General features: G+C 34.6%; 1 protein-coding gene across 1 annotated transcript in view; it reads left to right on the plus strand.

The window, feature by feature from the left end:
* LOC119610550 (reversion-inducing cysteine-rich protein with Kazal motifs) overlaps positions 1 to 21,146 on the plus strand; it is a 64,610-nt gene that overhangs the window by 26,529 nt on the left and 16,935 nt on the right. The window contains exon 2 of the mRNA XM_037965814.1: positions 4,729 to 4,787. Coding sequence (XP_037821742.1) covers positions 4,729 to 4,787 — 59 coding nt within the window. The remainder of the gene's footprint in view (positions 1 to 4,728; positions 4,788 to 21,146) is intronic.

Below are 21,146 nucleotides of genomic sequence, written 5' to 3' on the forward strand. Positions count from 1 at the left end.
TCGGGAGTCTTCTCCAATGTTACTAGGTCCTCTTTCCTCAAATCCGAAGCATTCGAAAGTTTTTCCCTTTAAAGAAAACATGTCTTTGATTCCAAAAGGGAATATTTCACTGTTCTTCTACTGAAAGCTCTTTGATCGAATGGACGGAATATACATCGGACTTGTTGAAAGCCGAAATTTCCTCTTCAGTTCATCCAAGAACAAAGTTACAGTTCTGATGCTGAAGTTCTCTTCCGGATATATCCATTTTTGTTCAACTTTTGTACAAGCAAAACTTTACTTTACTTCTTTTATCCAAACTAATCTCTTATCAATTGCCTTCGAATGTCTTCCCCAATGTTTCTGAGGTCCTTATTCTTCAGTTCCGAAGTTATCGAATGTTTTTCTTTGAAAAAAAATTTGGTTTTGAAATGATCAAGAATTTGTTCTTATATCGAAATCAATTTTATCCAATGAACGCAATAAGCAGTGGGGCTTGTCCAAAATTCTCTGAAAACAAAAAGTTCAAGCAGTTGAAGAATTGGCAATACTACTATCAAGAGGACTCAGACGGCCTGCAATTTCAGTTAGAATGCCTCTTTCTAGTAACATTTCAGAGACGGTGTCGCGATTCTTGAACGAAGCGAACTGGTTGATTCAATTGATTATCGAGTAGACAATGTTTATGACATAAATACTCGTTAACTTTACAGAGAAGTTACAGTTGTCGTGAAGATACTCTTTAATGGCATTGGTATTTCTTCCTCAATGTTTCAAATGTCGGAGATTCCCTTATGGAATACTTCAGTAGAAGTTGTGAACAGTCATTATGTCAGTGAAAGTATTCTATTATTACTTTTTCCACATTATCTCAACTGGACACTAATGTCTTCAAATGGAACGTCTTCTCCAATGTTTCCCAATTCCAAAGTTGTCGTATCTTAAGATTTAATTAAGTTGACGACCTTCAAAAGAAAACTAAATTGGTTTTAAGCCAAGGTTCCTTTAAGGGGAAGAAGTACGACTACTTATGGTTCCACTGATTTAACAATCTGTCCCATCAAGAGTTGATTATCTTCCAAATAGAGATCCCAAAAGAAAAGAACATTCGCTTGCTTCTGCTGCCAAAAACCGGGTCTATCTATTCCCTGTAAAACTCAATGAACTTCCGCAACAAAATCCAATTGTCACATAAAATATCAAAGCATTCCACCTCTCCTCATTTACCATCCTTCCCTCTCTCTTCATCACCACTCACTAGTTTCACCACACACTACTCTTGTGACACTTGTAACGCATAAAATGATATACAAAAGCAAAACATTTATTTGCATGCTGTATGTAAGTTTAAACTGCATGTTGCGCGGAACGTAAGTTTGAGGAAGAGCGACACTAAACCAAAAAAATAAAACATTTTTGAATTTATTACGCATATAACACTCTATAAAAGATATATGTATGTACAAAACAACAGCAACAACAAGTTTCAGATTTGATGATGTTCGAAAAGTTTAAGGAATAAAAAAAAATACTACAAGAATAACACAAATAATGAAATCAAATGATATGGAGGGAAATTTTATAAAAATCCCACAACTACCCTACACAAGCAACATCATCGAGATATTTGTCGATACATAAATTAATCATTTGAAATGCAGACAATAATCGTTTCAAGTGGAATGTTTGGGATAACAGTCGTGGTAATGATAGAGTCAGATTTATGTAGATATTTTGGAATAAGTCAGGCATTTGTAGAGCTATAGGTAATTTGGATTAGTGAGTATTTTCATGGCATTGGGTACAATAAATATTTAGAAGTTTTATTATTTTGAAGACAACATATATAAAGCAGAAAACAATATCTATGATTTTCACTGTGTACGTATGATTCAAGATCATTGTGGATCGCATAAGAACAAACAGGTGTCTGAGCTAGTTTGAGCAATTTTCAGAATAAGAACCTGACAACAAAGTACAAGTCTTGGAACAATATGTAGTTTAAACCGAAACTTAGCAAAACATACACTATTAGGTAGAGTTTGGATGGTTCTAACTTCGCAATCTTAACGAGGACGGTATTATAACTGAACTAGAACCGAACTAAATTAGAACTCGAACTGAACTAGATCTGAAATGGAACTGAAATAAAACAGAACCAGAACAGAACAGAACTAGAACAAAACTAGAACAGAACTAAAACAGAACTAAAACAGAGAACAGAACTAGAACAGAACTAGAACAGAACTAGAAAGAACTAGAACAGAACTAAAACAGAACTAGAACAGAACTAGAACAGAACTGGAACAGAACTAGAACAAAACTAGAACAGAACAGAACTAGAACAGAACTAGAACAGAACTAGAACAGAACTAGAACAGAACTAGAACAGAACTAGAACAAAACTAGAACAGAACTAGAACAGAACTAGAACAGAACTAGAAGAACAGAACTAGAACGAACAGAACTAGACAGAACTAGAACAGAACTAGAACAGAACTAGAACAGAACTAGAACAGAACTAGAACAGAACTAGAACAGAACTAGAAAGAACAGAACTAGAACAGAACAGAAAAAAAACTAGAACAGAAAAACTAGAACAGAACTAGAACAGAACTAGAACAGAACTAGAACAGAACTAGAACAGAACTAGAACAGAACTAGAACAGAACTAGAACAGAACTAGAACAGAACTAGAACAGAACTAGAACAGAACTAGAACAGAACTAGAACAGAACTAGAACAGAACTAGAACAGACTAGAACAGAACTAGAACAGAACTAGAACAGAACTAGAACAGAACTAGAACAGAACTAGAACAGAACTAGAACAGAACTAGAACAGAACTAGAACAGAACTAGAACAGAACTAGAACAGAACTAGAACAGAACTAGAACAGAACTAGAACAGAACTAGAACAGAACTAGAACAGAACTAGAACAGAACTAGAACAGAACTAGAACAGAACTAGAACAGAACTAGAACAGAACTAGAACAGAACTAGAACAGAACTAGAACAGAACTAGAACAGAACTAGAACAACTAGAACAGAACTAGAACAAACTAGAACAGAACTAGAACAGAACTAGAACTAACTAGAACAGAACTAGAACATAACTAGAACAGAACTAGAACAGAACTAGAACAGAACTAGAACAGAACTAGAACAGAACTAGAACAGAACTAGAACAGAACTAGAACAGACTAGAACAGAACTAGAACAGAACTAGAACAGAACTAGAACAGAACTAGAACAGAACTAGAACAGAACTAGAACAGAACTAGAACAGAACTAGAACAGAACTAGAACAGAACTAGAACAGAACTAGAACAGAACTAGAACAGAACTAGAACAGAACTAGAACAGAACTAGAACAGAACTAGAACAGAACTAGAACAGAACTAGAACAGAACTAGAACAGAACTAGAACAGAACTAGAACAGAACTAGAACAGAACTAGAACAGAACTAGAACAGAACTGGAACAGAACTAGAACAGAACTAGAACAGAACTAGAACAGAACTAGAACAGAACTAGAACAGAACTAGAACTAGAACAGAACTAGAACAGAACTAGAACAGAACTAGAACAGAACTAGAACAGAACTAGAACAGAACTAGAACAGAACTAGAACAGAACTAGATCAGAACTAGATCAGAACTAGAACAGAATTAGAACAGAACTAGAACAAAACTAGAACAGAACTAGAACAGAACTAGAACAGAACTAGAACAGAACTAGAACAGAACTAGAACAGAACTAGAACAGAACTAGAACAGAACTAGAACAGAACTAGAACAGAACTAGAACAGAACTAGAACAGAACTAGAACAGAACTAGAACAGAACTAGAACAGAACTAGAACAGAACTAGAACAGAACTAGAACAGAACTAGAACAGAACTAGAACAGAACTAGAACAGAACTAGAACAGAACTAGAACAGAACTAGAACAGAACTAGAACAGAACTAGAACAGAACTAGAACAGAACTAGAACAGAACTAGAACAGAACTAGAACAGAACTAGAACAGAACTAGAACAGAACTAGAACAGAACTAGAACAGAACTAGAACAGAACTAGAACAGAACTAGACAGAACTAGAAACAGAACTAGAACAGAACTAGAACAGACACTAGAACAGAACTAGACAGAACTAGAACAGAACTAGAACAAAACTAGAACAGAACTAGAACAGAACTAGAACTAGAACAGACTAGAACAGAACTAAAACAGAACTAAAACAGAACTAAAAGAGAACTAAAACAGAACTAGAACTAAAGTGGAAATGTTTAAAACTTTGTACATGATTAAACATGCCTTCCTCCATAGCAGTAGTTTCCCCATAAAAATATGTAGAGACATTAATCTTTATTCACTGCAGTCTCACATATTTAGTTCGTTATAAGTTCATTTTCAAATGGAAACATATGTTTTGTATGAACAACTCCTATGCATGGCATAAACAACATTTTCAACTGAGGATCATTGCTCTTTGGTGGCAGGGCATTTTTTTAGAAAAATACATTGCTTATCTTTAGAAAAAAAAACTGTGCTATAAGAAATATTTAGTAGCAGAAAAAAGGGTATGTGAAAGCTATAAGATTAATCATGATAATGTATAATAATATTTGAATACAAATTTTTGAAAAATAGTTTTGTGGAACTTAATTAAGTTTATAAAAGACACTTAATAAATTGCTTTTAATGGAATTTTAAAATATATCTATTTGTTTTCTTTAATTACAGAATACGACTTTTATTGCTGTCGGAAAGTGTACGGTTCATGTAGGACCTCCTGCGATAATGTAAGTTTTATTTTAACGTTAATATTCAAATTCAACCTGTGGTAAGCGTTAAATTATTTTATTATTTTTCTGTGTGTGTTTTAAAACTGACATTAAAACTGATTAATGACAGCAAACTACTTTAAATTGAAACTAAAAATAAAGTTATTTTAAGTCAAACTGTCTTGTCTCAAAACCGTTCACCAAACATTGGCGTTTAAGCCAAGTAACGCCTTTTTAGCACATGCAGAGCTGTAGCAAGACCAGTAAAAGACTTGTTGAAATTATTAGTTGAAAAAAAAAAATTGAACTAGTTTTTATAAAAATTTTTATCAGTTTTATGCATTTTTGTTAATAGAGCATATTTAAATATAAATGACTAGGCTTTTATCATTTGATGGAGTAACTAACACTTTACAATGACATCAAACAACCGACCAAAACATAACGCAAAAAGGATATCATTTCACTTTGAATGTCTGCTGCAAGTTTTATTGGCCATTTTGACATTTCACAATATATTTTCATTATTATTAATTTACTGACCCAGGTTTCTTGGAAACTTGTTGCTGAATTTTTTCATTGTAAAGAGTAAGAATAAAAACAATATGTCATTTTTAGTTTGACAGTTAATCAAGCATACTTGCAGCTAGCATGTGTGTGGTTTAGATTTTTTTATAATAAAATATTATGCAAATTTTTAGAAAAGATATTAATAATGAATGAATTTTTAATGAAAAATATGAAAAAAAATTTTGGCTAATTGAAGGTTGAAGCTAAAAATACTGTACAAAACTTTTTCACAGAAAATACAAAGTTTTAAAAGCCAAAGAGTTGCGCTCAACTTTGTGGTTAAAGTTGAGTAATGGCGCGAAGATATTGACAAGGAGAAGAACTCTACTCCTTGCAGAATCCTACTACGGGATTCTTGTTTTTCAATATTCTACATCAATTCTAAAGAAGTTTCTAGATATTTTGTCAAGAGAAAGAACTTTACTCCAAAAAACAGATGAATATTCCGCGATCACATAGGCAATATGTAACAGCTAGAAGTTCTAACAATGATCGAGAACTTAAGAAGCTACAACAGAACTAGAAAAGAACTAGAACAGAACAGAACAGAACTAGAACAGAACTAGAACAGAACTAGAACAGAACTAGAACAGAACTAGAACAGAACTAGAACAGAACTAGAACAGAACTAGAACAGAACTAGAACAGAACTAGAACAGAACTAGAACAGAACTAGAACAGAACTAGAACAGAACTAGAACAGAACTAGAACAGAACTAGAACAGAACTAGAACAGAACTAGAACAGAACTAGAACAGAACTAGAATAGAACAGAACTAGAACAGAACTAGAACAGAACTAGAACAGAACTAGAACAGAACTAGAACAGAACTAGAACAGAACTAGAACAGAACTAGAACAGAACTAGAACAGAACTAGAACAGAACTAGAACAGAACTAGAACAGAACTAGAACAGAACTAGAACAGAACTAGAACAGAACTAGAACAGAACTAGAACAGAACTAGAACAGAACTAGAACAGAACTAGAACAGAACTAGAACAGAACTAGAACAGAACTAGAACAGAACTAGAACAGAACTAGAACAGAACTAGAACAGAACTAGAACAGAACAGAACTGGAACAGAACTAGAACAGAACAGAACTGGAACAGAACTAGAACAGAACTAGAACAGAACTAGAACAGAACTAGAACAGAACTAGAACAGAACTAGAACAGAACTAGAACAGAACTAGAACAGAACTAGAACAGAACTAGAACAGAACTAGAACAGAACTAGAACAGAACTAGAACAGAACTAGAACAGAACTAGAACAGAACTAGAACAGAACTAGAACAGAACTAGAACAGAACTAGAACAGAACTAGAACAGAACTAGAACAGAACTAGAACTGAACTAGAACTGATGCTAGAGATGCTACCGGACTTTCGGTTTCTGCAGTTGGCCTTGAGAACTGCTTTTGTTCCGAAATAAATGGAAGGGTGCCATCTACATTAACCTCTTGCAGTCACCAGAATGATCGACAATCTTGAGACGTTAGTGGGTTACTAGTTGTTCTTAGATCAAGACAAGATCATTGGTGGTGTTCTGATCAAACCAATTTATTGAAAATTTAACGTCAGAGTAAGTTGTACTTCCCGACATAAGTTGGAGAAAGCATTTAGAATCTGTTCGGTTTCCACAGTTAGCATTGGGGAAATTTTTGTTATCAATGGAAAAATGTTCTTGCCATCAGCAATAAGCAGAGGATGTTATCGTAGTACATCTTTGAAAAGGAATTAAGTCTCTTTCTCCATTCAGACAAAGAAGTCTAATTATCCAATATACTTCAACTGAGGACATCCAAGTTTGCATGACTTTTTCGAATGATTTCTCTGACGTTAGAATACTAGTTATCTATGACCGATTTCTCTCGGATTGTGCAATAGGCAGTGAGCGATCCATGCAGTATAAAACCACCGACGAATTGGTAGAATGTCGTTCAGAGTCGTTTAAAGAGAAGGACTCCTGCGATGTTCTTCCATTTTGTCTGCAGTTGTGTTAGATATCCATGACAGAATCTTCTAAGCATCTGCAACATACTGTGATCAGGGAATTAGTAACGTGTCTTTAAATGCCGTTCAAACGAATTAAGTATGAGCCTCAAGCAGGATCCATTTCCTCAATCCTGAAGTGCTGAACTTTGTGAAGTCGAACTTCAAACCACTGCTCCGATGTTTCTCCATTAAGAATTCTAGTTATCAGCGATAAAATCTTCTCTGCTTCTGTGATGCACAGTTAACAATTATTACACCGTAGCCTAGAAGTAAGGAGACTGTCATTGAAAGTCTTTTAAATCACTCCTCTTTAAGCCGTCCATTTGTAAACTCGAAATATAAATTACCTGGAACCGCATCTGCTCTTATAGTTTTTATGGACTACGGTATGTCTAAAAGACAAGTACAATAAAGAGATTCTTTTCAAGAGAGCATTACTTTCTGTGGTAGAAAAGTATCGACATCAGAAGCGGAAGCATATGGATCCATTTCAAGCAGGATCCATTTCCTCAATCCTGAAGTGCTGAACTTTGTGAAGTCGAACTTCAAACCACTGCTCCGATGTTTCTCCATTAAGAATTCTAGTTATCAGCGATAAAATCTTCTCTGCTTCTGTGATGCACAGTTAACAATTATTACACCGTAGCCTAGAAGTAAGGAGACTGTCATTGAAAGTCTTTTAAATCACTCCTCTTTAAGCCGTCCATTTGTAAACTCGAAATATAAATTACCTGGAACCGCATCTGCTCTTATAGTTTTTATGGACTACGGTATGTCTAAAAGACAAGTACAATAAAGAGATTCTTTTCAAGAGAGCATTACTTTCTGTGGTAGAAAAGTATCGACATCAGAAGCGGAAGCATATGTGTCGATCCAATAAGATTCAGATTGAGGAGATCAATGCGATCCATTTCGGATCTATAGTGAAACCTTTTAGTTCACTTTAAAGTTCACTTACGAAAGTCAAAGTCTTGAACGGTGAAAGGTTTATGATAACCTTTGGGGCTAATAATGCACCGTTAAGAATGCTCGATTCTTGAGAGATGCTAATGGTGCTTAACGGTTTCACCCTAAGATTACAATTCGATGACTGAGTGTCATGTGCCTTTAGTGGCCATTACGTTCAGTACCAGAGTAATCTTCATGGTTCCTACATATCCCTCCAAAATAACGAGGCTAAAAGCAACAAATGAATGCTGATGACTTCCACAAAAATCGATTCTTCGCACCGGAACGATTCGGAGTTCAACGACCAAAGATTATCAACTCAGCAAAACCGACTTTACACGCGTCGCTACTACAACAATGAAAGCTGAACGTATAATTATTACAAAAGCTTCTTTTGTCGATCACGATTGAAACTGCATCACTCTCGAGTGATGTTAGAATGTCTCGTTTTCGATAGCACAAAAAACATTGGGTAGCTGCGATGAAAAAGTTGGAAATGGTTCTTGTTTCAGAAGAAATATAGTGTTCAGTGATGAATATCATTGACTAAGGACTACAGGATGTCTTAGAAGAGGCCTTTCGAGAAGACAAAATCTATTAACGAAATCCTATTCAATTAATTCTTAATTCAATTAAACTTTGGAAGACAACAAAAACAATTCATTGCAATTTTTTTTTTATAAAATCCCATGTATTTGCCCTCCTTTAAATTATGTTTTTCTTCACATTTAAAAGAACTTTTATTATGCTCTTTCGTTTAATTTTTCTTCAATTATGTATTTGATTTTATAATGACCTCAATTTCATTGTTGAACACATGTGTTTATGTCTCTTTTGACAGTTGACACTTAATGGAGCGTCACGTTTTTAATGTTTTTTTCACAGCTTCGCTGTTGCAGCATCTTTGCTTTTATACCAGAAGGTATTATTAAGGGGACATTTTATTTTATTTATATTGAAAAAAAATGAAAAACTCGAGTAAAATAAAAGAAAAATTATTGTGTTTAAAATAAATAACAGAAGCTGGCTGTAAAAATAAAATATATAGTACATAATTATTATACAACATAAATTATTAAAATATTTTTGTTTTGCTTTAAAAACAAAAAAACCCAGATGAAAGATATATAGAGCTGTTGAAAACATGAATGGATTTTAATGAGGATGGTATCAAAAGGAAATCAAAAACAATCTGGCAGCATTTTGTTTGCTAGGAATATGCGAAATAGTTGTGAATAAACTTCAAAAGCTTAATGGAAAATACTCGTAAAACACTTGTATGTATATGTAAATGAAATTTGTTGTAAACATAAGAATATATTTTCTTTATTAAAGGTTTAAATTATTGATTTTCTTTATATACTGTCTAGGGTTTTGTCTTTATAGAAAGTGGAACAAAATTTTAAAATGTTCAAAGAGCTTTTAAGTGTTTATCTTAATCATAGGAAAAGTGCGAACAAAAGACAGCAGGTTTAAAGAAATCAACTGCAGTAGACGGCATAAAGAGCATATGACGCACGCACTTTTCTAAAAAGCTTGGAATTGAATGCTTTGAAAATAGCAGAGAACTTGTGACCGGATTATATTTCTGCATTAAACAATACCTTCTCTTAACTCTCAACAATATCTACCAAATGCAGCTGGAGCTCAGGAAGCTTATACTAGAAAAGCTTTTGCATCCTTAAGTCTTTCTGCAGGAAAGATGAATTGATGAGTTATGAGGTCATAGGTCTAAAATCTAACAACACCTTTTAACTTTCAACAATATCTGTTATATATACTGGAATCGTAAACTCTTCAACCTTGTAGAGATCTTGTTAATGGACTTTCGAAACCATCTATTACTATTTACTATTTCTGCAGTTAAAGTCTAACAACACTAAGAAATATATAGCAATTCTGTACAGGGGCCAAATCTGAAAACCACTCCTTCCAACACTACTATTAAATTTCCACCTCTCTTTGCTCACAACAATATGTAATTGAATTTCACCGAGCTGTAGCTTGAGAAGTCCGCTACGCTTCACTTGTTCTGCAGTGGGGGAGGTTTAGAATCATGAGGTTAAAGACCGATTAATATAAACAAGGAATCCCTCAGTTAGAGGTCCTTCTTAGCAACTACTTTCTAAACGTATTTCCCATATAAAATAGGATCTTACAAAGCTAAACTAGCGGAGTCCTTTTGAACGACCAATCAAATCTTCAATTTCCCAAATACATACAAAAGAATCTTATGGGGCTTAAATTTGCGGAGTCCTTATGAACGACCAATCAAAGCTTTAATTTCCCAAATACATACAATAGAATCTTATGGGGGTTAAATTTGCAGAGAACTTATGAACGCCCAATCAACGCTGCTAAATTAACGTTCGAGGTGGTCAAACCTTAAACTCCTTCTGACACTTTTGTCAAACTTTTACTTGCACGCTTTACTTACGATTCAAAAACTGTTACGGATACTGTTTCGAGAATTTCTCTGATGAGATACGACCGCGGGAAACATCTAAGAACTAAATCTCGTAACATTGTAGACAACCTCGCATCTCTGAAGGCTATCACCTCGAATGTGATAAGATCAAAATATATTCTCAATAACATTCACTCAGCGTCCCAACATTCTAACTTAATTTGGGTTTCAGTGGACGAGAGCATATGGGGAAAAGAAATTGTCAATGAGTGCGATATTAACGGATCGCTCTTGGGTGCAATTGTTTCACACACTGATCCATATACTGCTCTGGAGACATCTTAGACAGCACTGTCACATCTCACCACGAACGTGATAAGTTTAAAATGTTTTCTCAATTACATTCACTTCCTGCTCCAACTCAGAAGGAACTGGCGCGAAACTGCTTCGCAAAATAACATTCATATTTTTATTGTTGAGGATCGAAATCAATCGACGAATAGGCGGCAGAAAAATCGGAATTGAAGTGGTCCACTGTGAGCATATGCAGAATATACCAAATGCTCTGGCACTGTCTTTCACATAAAACTACTTCGCTTGGGATTGCTCCCCCTGGGGCATGTTTCCTTGATGAAAAACTCCATCTTGGTGTATCAAATGTATCCTCGGCTTTTACTTGGAATGATTTGACATGGGGTCTAACCAGAGTACCATATAATCTGGCACTACGAGTGGCCGGTTGCCCACAGGACCTAGTCCTAAACGGTCAATTGGTTGAGGTTCCTTTGGGATCCACTTAGTGGCTGTGGTTTATACCCAAATTTGGGGGAAGAGAATGTTGGTTTAAGAACTGATATATCCAAATGCCAAATATGTCTAAATTCTTTCTCCTGTGCTGTTGCCATCTCAACAGATGTCACTGGGCGATATGACAGAAATTGCCACCTGAGTTCTTCATAGAAGGATTCAGGGGTGCGTGGTAGACCGTCTCTAGTCTACCCAGTGGATGAAAAAGACCACCGTGAAATAATGCCGTCAAGGCAAGTGTTCACGTTAAGCACTCGACATTCCCTTGGGCTTGCATAGCTATAAGCATATGGGACACAAGGCCGTAGACTAAGAAATGTTGGAACTAACCACTTAATGATCTGAACATTCTCTTTATTAGATCATATATTGTTCAGCTGGATCTGTGAGGGCCATAAATGGTTAATATTCCGTACGGATTCCATTACTGAATTCTTATATTGAGTCATTTCCAATGTGTGATGTTTCTTTGTAAGCCAGAGCGTTAAATCGTGGCTTTAGAGAGAATTTTCACGATACAATCTTCGATTTAATGGGAAAAAACAATTTATCATGTTTGTTCGTCGTTACAAGTCTATCTTTAATCAAACGTTTTAAGGAAATTACAAAAATATTCCAACATTTTATTAATTCAACCTGTTGACATCATCTTAGGCTAAGTTAGAGCAAACAAATATCTTTAAACTTCCTCCCAAAAACCTAAATGATTTAATCTTATAAAAAGCTATTTCATAAATTAAAAAAAGCACCTAAGGCAAGGTTTCTTTACCCCACCCCTTGCTTAACAAGGTATCCATAAAAAGACATCCAAAGATTTATGTTCAAATTAAATCAAAAAACTCTACCTGTTGCGCGCATGCGCATAGAAATACAATTGCGTAAAACTGAATTCCTGTTGTTAAGCATTAAGGCTGTAAGTGAGTGTCAGTTAGTCGGTAGAGAGTTACAAAACACGCACGCACATTTTGCATATAAACTCGAATTTGTATAAATACCTACGATGTCAATGTCAGTTTAACTAAATGCAACTAAACAACCAACGACGACGAACGACAACAATAACTAATTTTTGCATGAATATTAAAAGGCAACCAACAGCAACAACAAGCAAAGTGGTAAGCAAAACCAGCCAACAATAATCCTATAACAAAAATGATAATTTAAAATAACAGAAAACCAGCAAATCAGCAGTACAACAAGTTTCCTTTTGTTGTTGCACAGAAATCATTGTATTCTTTAGATATTTCTTGTTGTTTGCCGTTGCAGTTGTCGTTATATTATTGCTGTGTGGCAAATTTGTAATAAAAATAAACATTTTATCAAGTTAATTGCTTTTGAAGTCGTACAACCTTAAGGCAACATCAACTTTTTCAAAGCAAAGAAGTATAAATAAAAGGAATATGTATGTATGTACAAGGATTTCAATTTCCTTTTGAAATTGTTTTTTCTTTTAGAAGAAGGAGCAGCATCATCAAGAGTAGAAACATAGCTTGGATACACAAATGGCTTATTTGTATTAGGAAAAGAAGTTTCTGCAATACTTCCAACACATGTAGGAAATTTATGTAAAGCATACAACAATATTTATTGTTTAATACAAGTGTTTTGCGAAAAAAACAAAAACAAACGACATGGATTAATTATTTTTTAATTTGAAATAAATTAGCCAACTATTTATTACAAATTGTGCAAGCCCTAAGAATGTTATATAATTAATATATAACAAATTTTTAATTCTCTACTGAACTAGAACTAGAACAGATTTAGAACAGAACTAGAACAGAACTAGAACAGAACTAGAACAGAACTAGAACAGAACTAGAACAGAACTAGAACAGAACTAGAACAGAACTAGAACAGAACTAGAACAGAACTAGAACAAAACTAGAACAGAACTAGAACAGAACTAGAAAAGAACTAGAACAGAACTAGAACAGAACTAGAACAGAACTAGAACAGAACTAGAACAGAACTAGAACATAACTAGAACATAACTAGAACATAACTAGAACAGAACTAGAGCAGAACTAGAACAGAACGAGAACAGAACTAGAACAGAACTAGAACAGAACTAGAACAGAACTAGAACAGAACTAGAACAGAACTAGAACAGAACTAGAAGAGAACTAGAACAGAACTAGAACAGAACTAGAACAGAACTAGAACAGAACTAGAAAAAGAACTAAAACAGAAACTAGAAGAGAACATAGAAAAGAACTAGAACAGAACTAACAGACTAGAACAGAACAGAACAGAAACTAGAACAGGAACTAGAACAGGAACTAGAAACAGAACTAGGAAACAGAACTAGAACAGAACTAGAAAGAACTAGAACAGAACTAGAACAGAAATAGAACAGAACTAGAACAGAACTAGAACAGAAACTAGAACCAGGCACTAGAACAGAACTAGAACAGAACTAGAACAGAACTAGAACGAACTAGAACAGAAACAGAACAGAACTAGAACCGAAATAGAACAGAACTAGAAAGGAACTAGAACAGAACTAGAACAAAACTGAACAGAACTAGAACCAGACTAAACAAACTTAGAACATAACTAGAACAGGAACTAGAACAGAATCTAGAATAGACCTAGAGACCGAACTAGAACCGAACTAGAACAGAACTAGAACAGAACTAGAAAGAACTAGAACAGAACAGAACTAGAAACTAGAACAGAACTAGAACAGAACTAGAACAGAACTAGAACAGAACTAGAACAGAACTAGAACAGAACTAGAACAGAACTAGAACAGAACAGAACAGAACTAGAACAGAACTAGAACAGAACTAGAACAGAACTAGAACAGAACTAGAACAGAACTAGACAGAACTAGAACAGAACTAGAACAGAACTAGAACAGAACTAGAACAGAACTAGAACAGAACTAGAACAGAACTAGAACGAACTAGAAACAGAACCTAGAACAGAACTAGAACAGAACTAGAACGAACTAACAGAACTAGAACAGAACTAGAACAGAACTAGAACAGAACTAGAACAGAACTAGAACAGAACTAGAACAGAACTAGAACAGAATAGAACAGAACTAGAACAGAACTAGAACAGAACTAGAACAGAACTAGAACAGAACTAGAACAGAACTAGAACAGAACTAGAACAGAACCTAGAACAGAACTAGAACAGAACTAGAACAGAACTAGAACAGAACTAGAACAGAACTAAACGAACTAGAACAGACTAGAACAGAACTAGAACAGAACTAGAACAGAACTAGAACTAAACTAGAACTGAACTAGAACTGAACTAGAACTGAACTAGAACTGAACTAGAACAGAACTAGAACAGAACTAGAACAGAACTAGAACAGAACTAGAACAGAACTAGAACTAAACTAGAACTGAACTAGAACTGACACTAGAACTGAACTAGAACTGAACTAGAACAGAACTAGAACAGAACTAGAACAGAACTAGAACAGAACTAGAACAGAACTAGAACAGAACTAGAACAGAACTAGAACTGAACTAGAACTGAACTAGAAATAGAACTAGAACTGAACTAGAACTGAACTAGAACTGAACTAGAACTGAACTAGAACTGAACTAGAACTGAACTAGAACTGAACTAGAATTGAACTAGAACTGAACTAGAACTGAACTAGAACTGAACTAGAACTGAAACTAGAACTGAACTAGAACTGAACTAAACAGAACTAGAACAGAACTAGAACAGAACTAGAACAGAACTAGAACAGAACTAGAACAGAACTAGAACAGAACTAGAACAGAACTAGAACAGAACTAGAACAGAACTAGAACAGAACTAGAACAGATCTAGAACAGAACTAGAACAGAACTAGAAGAGAACTAGAAAAGAACTAGAACAGAACTAGAACAGAACTAGAACAGAACTAGGATTCAACTAGAATGGAATTAAACATTTTTAATTAAGAATTTTATATCTTAAGATCTTTAATTTGTATGTCCATTAAAATCTTAAAACTCTGCCCATAAATGTATTTCTGCAAGAATTTTGCTTAACTATTTTGTATTTGTTTTATATTGTCGTTAACGATTTGCCCATATTCTTAGTCGTATTCTGAGTAGTATGTCTTTAGGCCAAATGTTTTATAGTTATTTGTTTTGAAATGTATAAAATCATGTTTGAACATTTTTTCTATTCTGTTTAACCTATAAATGTCAGTTTACTAGCTTACCGTTAAAACGATAAAAACTATTTTTATGTTTTCTGTTAAATAAAACAAAAATATTTATGAGCGGACACAATTACTAGAGTACATATGGGTGCGATTTAAATCGTAAATAAATGAAATATGGTTAAAAATGTTATAAAAGAATTTATTTGTACAAAGCGCACTTGAATATAATAAAAATTTGAATTTTTAGATTTTATGCAGCTGTATCTTACACTAAGCAGGATGTGTTGCCCCTCCATAAAAAAGCAAGTCTCTTAATAAATGTTATTTCCTCTTGTTCAATTAAATGATATTCGATCTTTTTGATACTTAGTGAGTTCACACCTTGTGATTGATAAAAAAAACAATCACACTTACGGGGCATGTATAAATTCACACTTTAAAATACTTTAGAAAGTGAGTAAAGATAACAAATCTGCACATCTTTTTGAAATTAAACATTTTTATAAAACGCCTACACGTTGTATAGGAAACACTAACACCCTGCTTTAACACATACTCAACTTACACACAGACAGACACTTGTTTTAACCAACTACATTGTGTTTTTTATTGAGGTTATTTTAATCTTACCAAAATGATCTTCCAATAATAACAACAATACGAAAAAAAAACAATGACAATTAAAATACAGGATTATGTTACACACAGTGAGAGAGAAACGCGCACTTTCAGACAGGAAGATATAAACACAGCAGGGATGAATGCACTGGGAAAGAAAGTACTTTTGAGTACTATAACTGATGTAGCAATAACATAACTATAACAGAACTAGAACAGAACTAGAACAGAACTAGAACAGAACTAGAACAGAACTAGAACAGAACTAGAACAGAACTAGAACAGAACTAGAACAGAACTAGAACAGAACTAGAACAGAACTAGAACAGAACTAGAACAGAACTAGAACAGAACTAGAACAGAACTAGAACAGAACTAGAACAGAACTAGAACAGAACTAGAACAGAACTAGAACAGAACTAGACAGAACTAGAAGAACTAGAACAGAACTAGAACAGAACTAGAACAGAACTAGAACAGAACTAGAACAGAACTAGAACAGAACTAGAACAGAACTAGAACAGAACTAGAACAGAACTAGAACAGAACTAGAACAGAACTAGAACAGAACTAGAACAGAACTAGAACAGAACTAGAACAGAACTAGAACAGAACTAGAACAGAAACTAGAACAGAACTAGAACAGAACTAGAACAGAACTAGAACAGAACTAGAACAGAACTAGAACAGAACTAGAACAGAACTAGAACAGAACTAGAACAGAACTAGAACAGAACTAGAACAGAACTAGAACAGAACTAGAACAGAACTAGAACAGAACTAGAACAGAACTAGAACAGAACTAGAACAGAACTAGAACAGAACTAGAACAGAACTAGAACAGAACTAGAACAGAACTAGAACAGAACTAGAACAGAAACTAGAACAGAACTAGAACAGAACTAGAACAGAACTAGAACAGAACTAGAACAGAACTAGAACAGAACTAGAACAGAACTAGAACAGAACTAGAACAGAACTAGAACAGAACTAGAACAGAACTAGAACAGAACTAGAACAGAACCAGAACAGAACTAGAACAGAACTAGAACAGAACTAGAACAGAACTAGAACAGAACTAGAACAGAACTAGAACAGAACTAGAACAGAACTAGAACAGAACTAGAACAGAACTAGAACAGAACTAGAACAGAACTAGAACAGAACTAGAACAGAACTAGAACAGAACTAGAACAGAACTAGAACAGAACTAGAACAGAACTAGAACAGAACTAGAACAGAACTAGAACAGAACTAGAACAGAACTAGAACAGAACTAGAACAGAACTAGAACAGAACTAGAACAGAACTAGAACAGAACAGAACTAGAACAGAACAGAACTAGAACAGAACTAGAACAGAACAGAATAGAACAGAACAGAACTTTCTTTTAAAAAGTACTTAATTTCCACTTCTTTTGTACTTTTTACTATCTCCATGTCCCAGCTCTGATCTCAACAATTGAAAAAACAATAAAAATTGTATTTCTTTTTCTTTGCGTTTTTTTCTCAAAAGAAAACCTGCTGTGTCTTATTGAAAATACACGTAAAAGTGAACAATAAATAAAAATAAATCCTTTAAAATTATCAAAAAGACATGGAAATAAGATATGTAGTTGTTTTATTTAAGTTCTTTTTTCATTGAATGTTTTATTGTAACATGTTAAAGATCAGAAATCAAGATTCCCGTTCGCTATAATATGGTAAAAATATAACGTGTGTAGTTTTTGCAGTTTTGCAAAGAAACTATAGTTAAGAGATATCAAATTAATGAATTGCAAAGAAAAGGGAAAACGATTAACGATAATAAGCAACAGAAGGGAAAATATAAATGGAAGCATTTAGGTTAGATTTAGAATTCTAAATGGAAGCATCCTAAACCTATATTTGGGGTTAAGACACTCCACCGACCCGGTGTAGGCCAAAGATGAGGGATAATTAAAGCATTTCTCACTAGTATAAAACGACACACAAAAAAGGGTGATCTAGGTTTCTGGGATATTGAAACCATTAATCCGACCTAAGTATCTGACCAATAGAAACTATCAACTAGCTTGAATACATTCTGAAGGCAATACTAGGGACTACTTTTTGCAATTGTTGGCGAACTCGCACAATAGCGCTAAATGGTTAAATGGTATCAAAATCATGGGATTTGGTGTAACGAGGAGATCCTAGTCTTTCTTATAAACTACACCCGATTTCGATAACATGAGGCCGGGGCCATAGATCTAAGTACGCCTATTACGCTTAAGTATCTTAGAGTAGCCCGCGAAGAATCACCATCTATCCCTATATTCCACGACTTCCGGTTGAGCTTTCAAAATTTCAGTGTCTTAGGTTCATCTTTAGATTTCGAGTACTTTAACTTATGTAATTGTATTTCTAAGATCTTCACCATATACTTAACCAACGATTCCTCAATTATCTCTTAAGACCTCTTAGATAGTTATAAGAAGTTAGTTATAAGAGATTGTAGACTCACAAGGAATCGTAAGAAAATAATTGACGAGCTACAGCGATTTTAAACTTTAATGTATTTGGTTCAGCTTAAAAACTGCAGCAACTAACGATTGCGTATTGAAAACTTCACTTTAACATTTGAACTCAAGCAAGGAAAAACTCAGGAAAGGAAAACCGACCCAACAGGACTCCACAGAATAGTGACTGCTGGAACTAATTGTTGAAAATGAGTTCAAATCTGAGGAACTAAATGCTGAACGAGTCAGAGATGTATTGGTCCGCTCTCACCCACACATCCTTATCAATGTGTCGGAAGAAAGGTGTGTGCAATAGCTTGAAAGGTGATGGATATCAGAGGCCAAATTCTGGCATTTGAAAGCCTTAAAACCTCAATAGATTTCGATCGATTTCGAATGTCAGAATTTGTTTAAAATTTGCCATTGGAACTGCAATGGTAGGTGATTGGATAGCTAGAGTAATTGATCAATGTGCTTGTACATGGACCGGCGAGTCTCTATCTCACCCTATGATTGAAAAAGAACAGGGAGAGATGAGATCTCTTCAGCAGTTATCCACGTAAAACCTGTAAAGCTTTGTAGCTTGTTAAGGTTTAAGATATGGTGTGAAAATCGTGGGACTGTTACTTAAACATGGACCGGACTCAGCTCAGTTCAAAAATTACAACCTACAGCTCATAAAGGAGGAGGTTTTGAATCGTTTCTAACTCATTATTAAATTCTCTTCGACAGATACTCATGTAAAGCTCTACCGGACGTTTATCTTGTTAAGAAAAGTCCTCTAGAAAATTTGCTAGAGAAATGCTTCAAAAATGGTCTGATATTTGTCGTACATACTGCAATGGAACTGCTAGGGTTGGTGATTGGATAGCTAGAGTAATTGAGTAATGTGCTTGTACATGGAACGGCGAGTCTCTATCTCACCCTGTGATTAAAAAAGACCAGAAAGAGTTGAGATCCCTGCGGCAGGTATTCAGATAAAACCTGTAGAGCTTTGTACCTTGTTAAGGTTTAAGATATGATGTGATGATTGTGGGACTGGTACTTGAGTAAAGTCCTTATAGACCGGCGTCAGCCCAGTTGAGTATTCTCAAAGCTTACAAAGAAAGAGGTTTTGAGTCGTTTCTAACTCACACTGTGAGTGTTGAGTTCTCTTCGATAGGTACTCATATAAAGCTCTACAGGATGTTTATGTTATGTTAAGAAAAGTCCTCTAGATAGCTTGCTCGAGAAAGGCTTCAGATATTGTCTGAAATTTGCAGTACTTTCTACAACGGAACTGAACCGGCGAGTATCTATCTCATCCTGTAATTGAAAAAGAACAGGAAGAGTTGAGATCTATTCGGCAGGTATTCGAAAGGTACTCATGCAAAGCTTGTTTATCTTGTTAAGAAAAGTCCTCTAGATAGCTTGCTCGAGAAAAGCTTCAGAGATGATCTGAAATTTGCCGTACATACTACAACGGAACTGAACCGGCGAGTGTCTATCTCACCCTGTGATTAAAACCGAACAGGAAAAGTTGAGATCTCTTCGGCAGGTATTCACGTAGAGCCTGTCGAGCTTAATACCTTGTTAAGTATTAAGATATGGTGTGAAGAGTACTTATACATGGACCGGCGTCAGGCCAGTTCAAAAATTGCAACCTGAAGCTCATAAAGGAGGAGGTTTTGAGTCACTCACACTGTGAGTGATGAGTTCTCTTCGACAGATACTCATGTAAAGCTCTACAGGACGTTTATCTTGTTAAGAAAAGTCCTCTAGAAAGCTTGCTCTTATTCACTGATCTTAAATCACAATATACTCATTTCAGTTCTATATGAACTAAACTACATACAAGTTCATCTTCAGAAGCTAAAACTAGTAGCTATGTTTTATAAAATATTATGTTTTTTCCTACAACTGTTATCCTTTATAGTTTCACAATCATTTCAGTGATTTTTTTATAAAAACCGCCCCATTTTCTAAAAACTAGTTTTGACATTTTACAACACACTCAAAGGCACAAAGTAACTTTCAACTAAATTGCATTTAAGCAATGCCAAATTAAATATTCTTATCTAAATCATTCCAGTTTCCACATCAGTTGTTTGTTATACTTAATGAACTTAAAATGTCTTTATTAATTACAGCTAAACAAACATAAACCTACAAGTTGGAAGGCAAACAAGTTTCATTTGACATTTCAAAGTGGAAATGTTTGCAAGAAAAATAAAAAAGTTTTTTTAAGTGAATTTTTATTTTATTTAAATTTTGTTGGCAAAAAAAAAAACAACACCATTTAAGCACTTAATGGATGACAATAAACATAGTAAAAATATTAGGTGGATGTTAAAGAGATAACAAAGATTACATGCAAATCGGGCAAAGAAAATTAATACTTTTAGTTAAAAAGAAAAACCTGTATAGAAATTAAATTGGCAACT

The sequence above is a fragment of the Lucilia sericata genome, unplaced genomic scaffold (assembly GCF_015586225.1).
Source record: "Lucilia sericata isolate MDLA Ls3-8-SP2 unplaced genomic scaffold, ASM1558622v1 Contig001226F_arrow, whole genome shotgun sequence".
Classification (NCBI taxonomy): Eukaryota; Metazoa; Arthropoda; class Insecta; order Diptera; family Calliphoridae; genus Lucilia; species Lucilia sericata.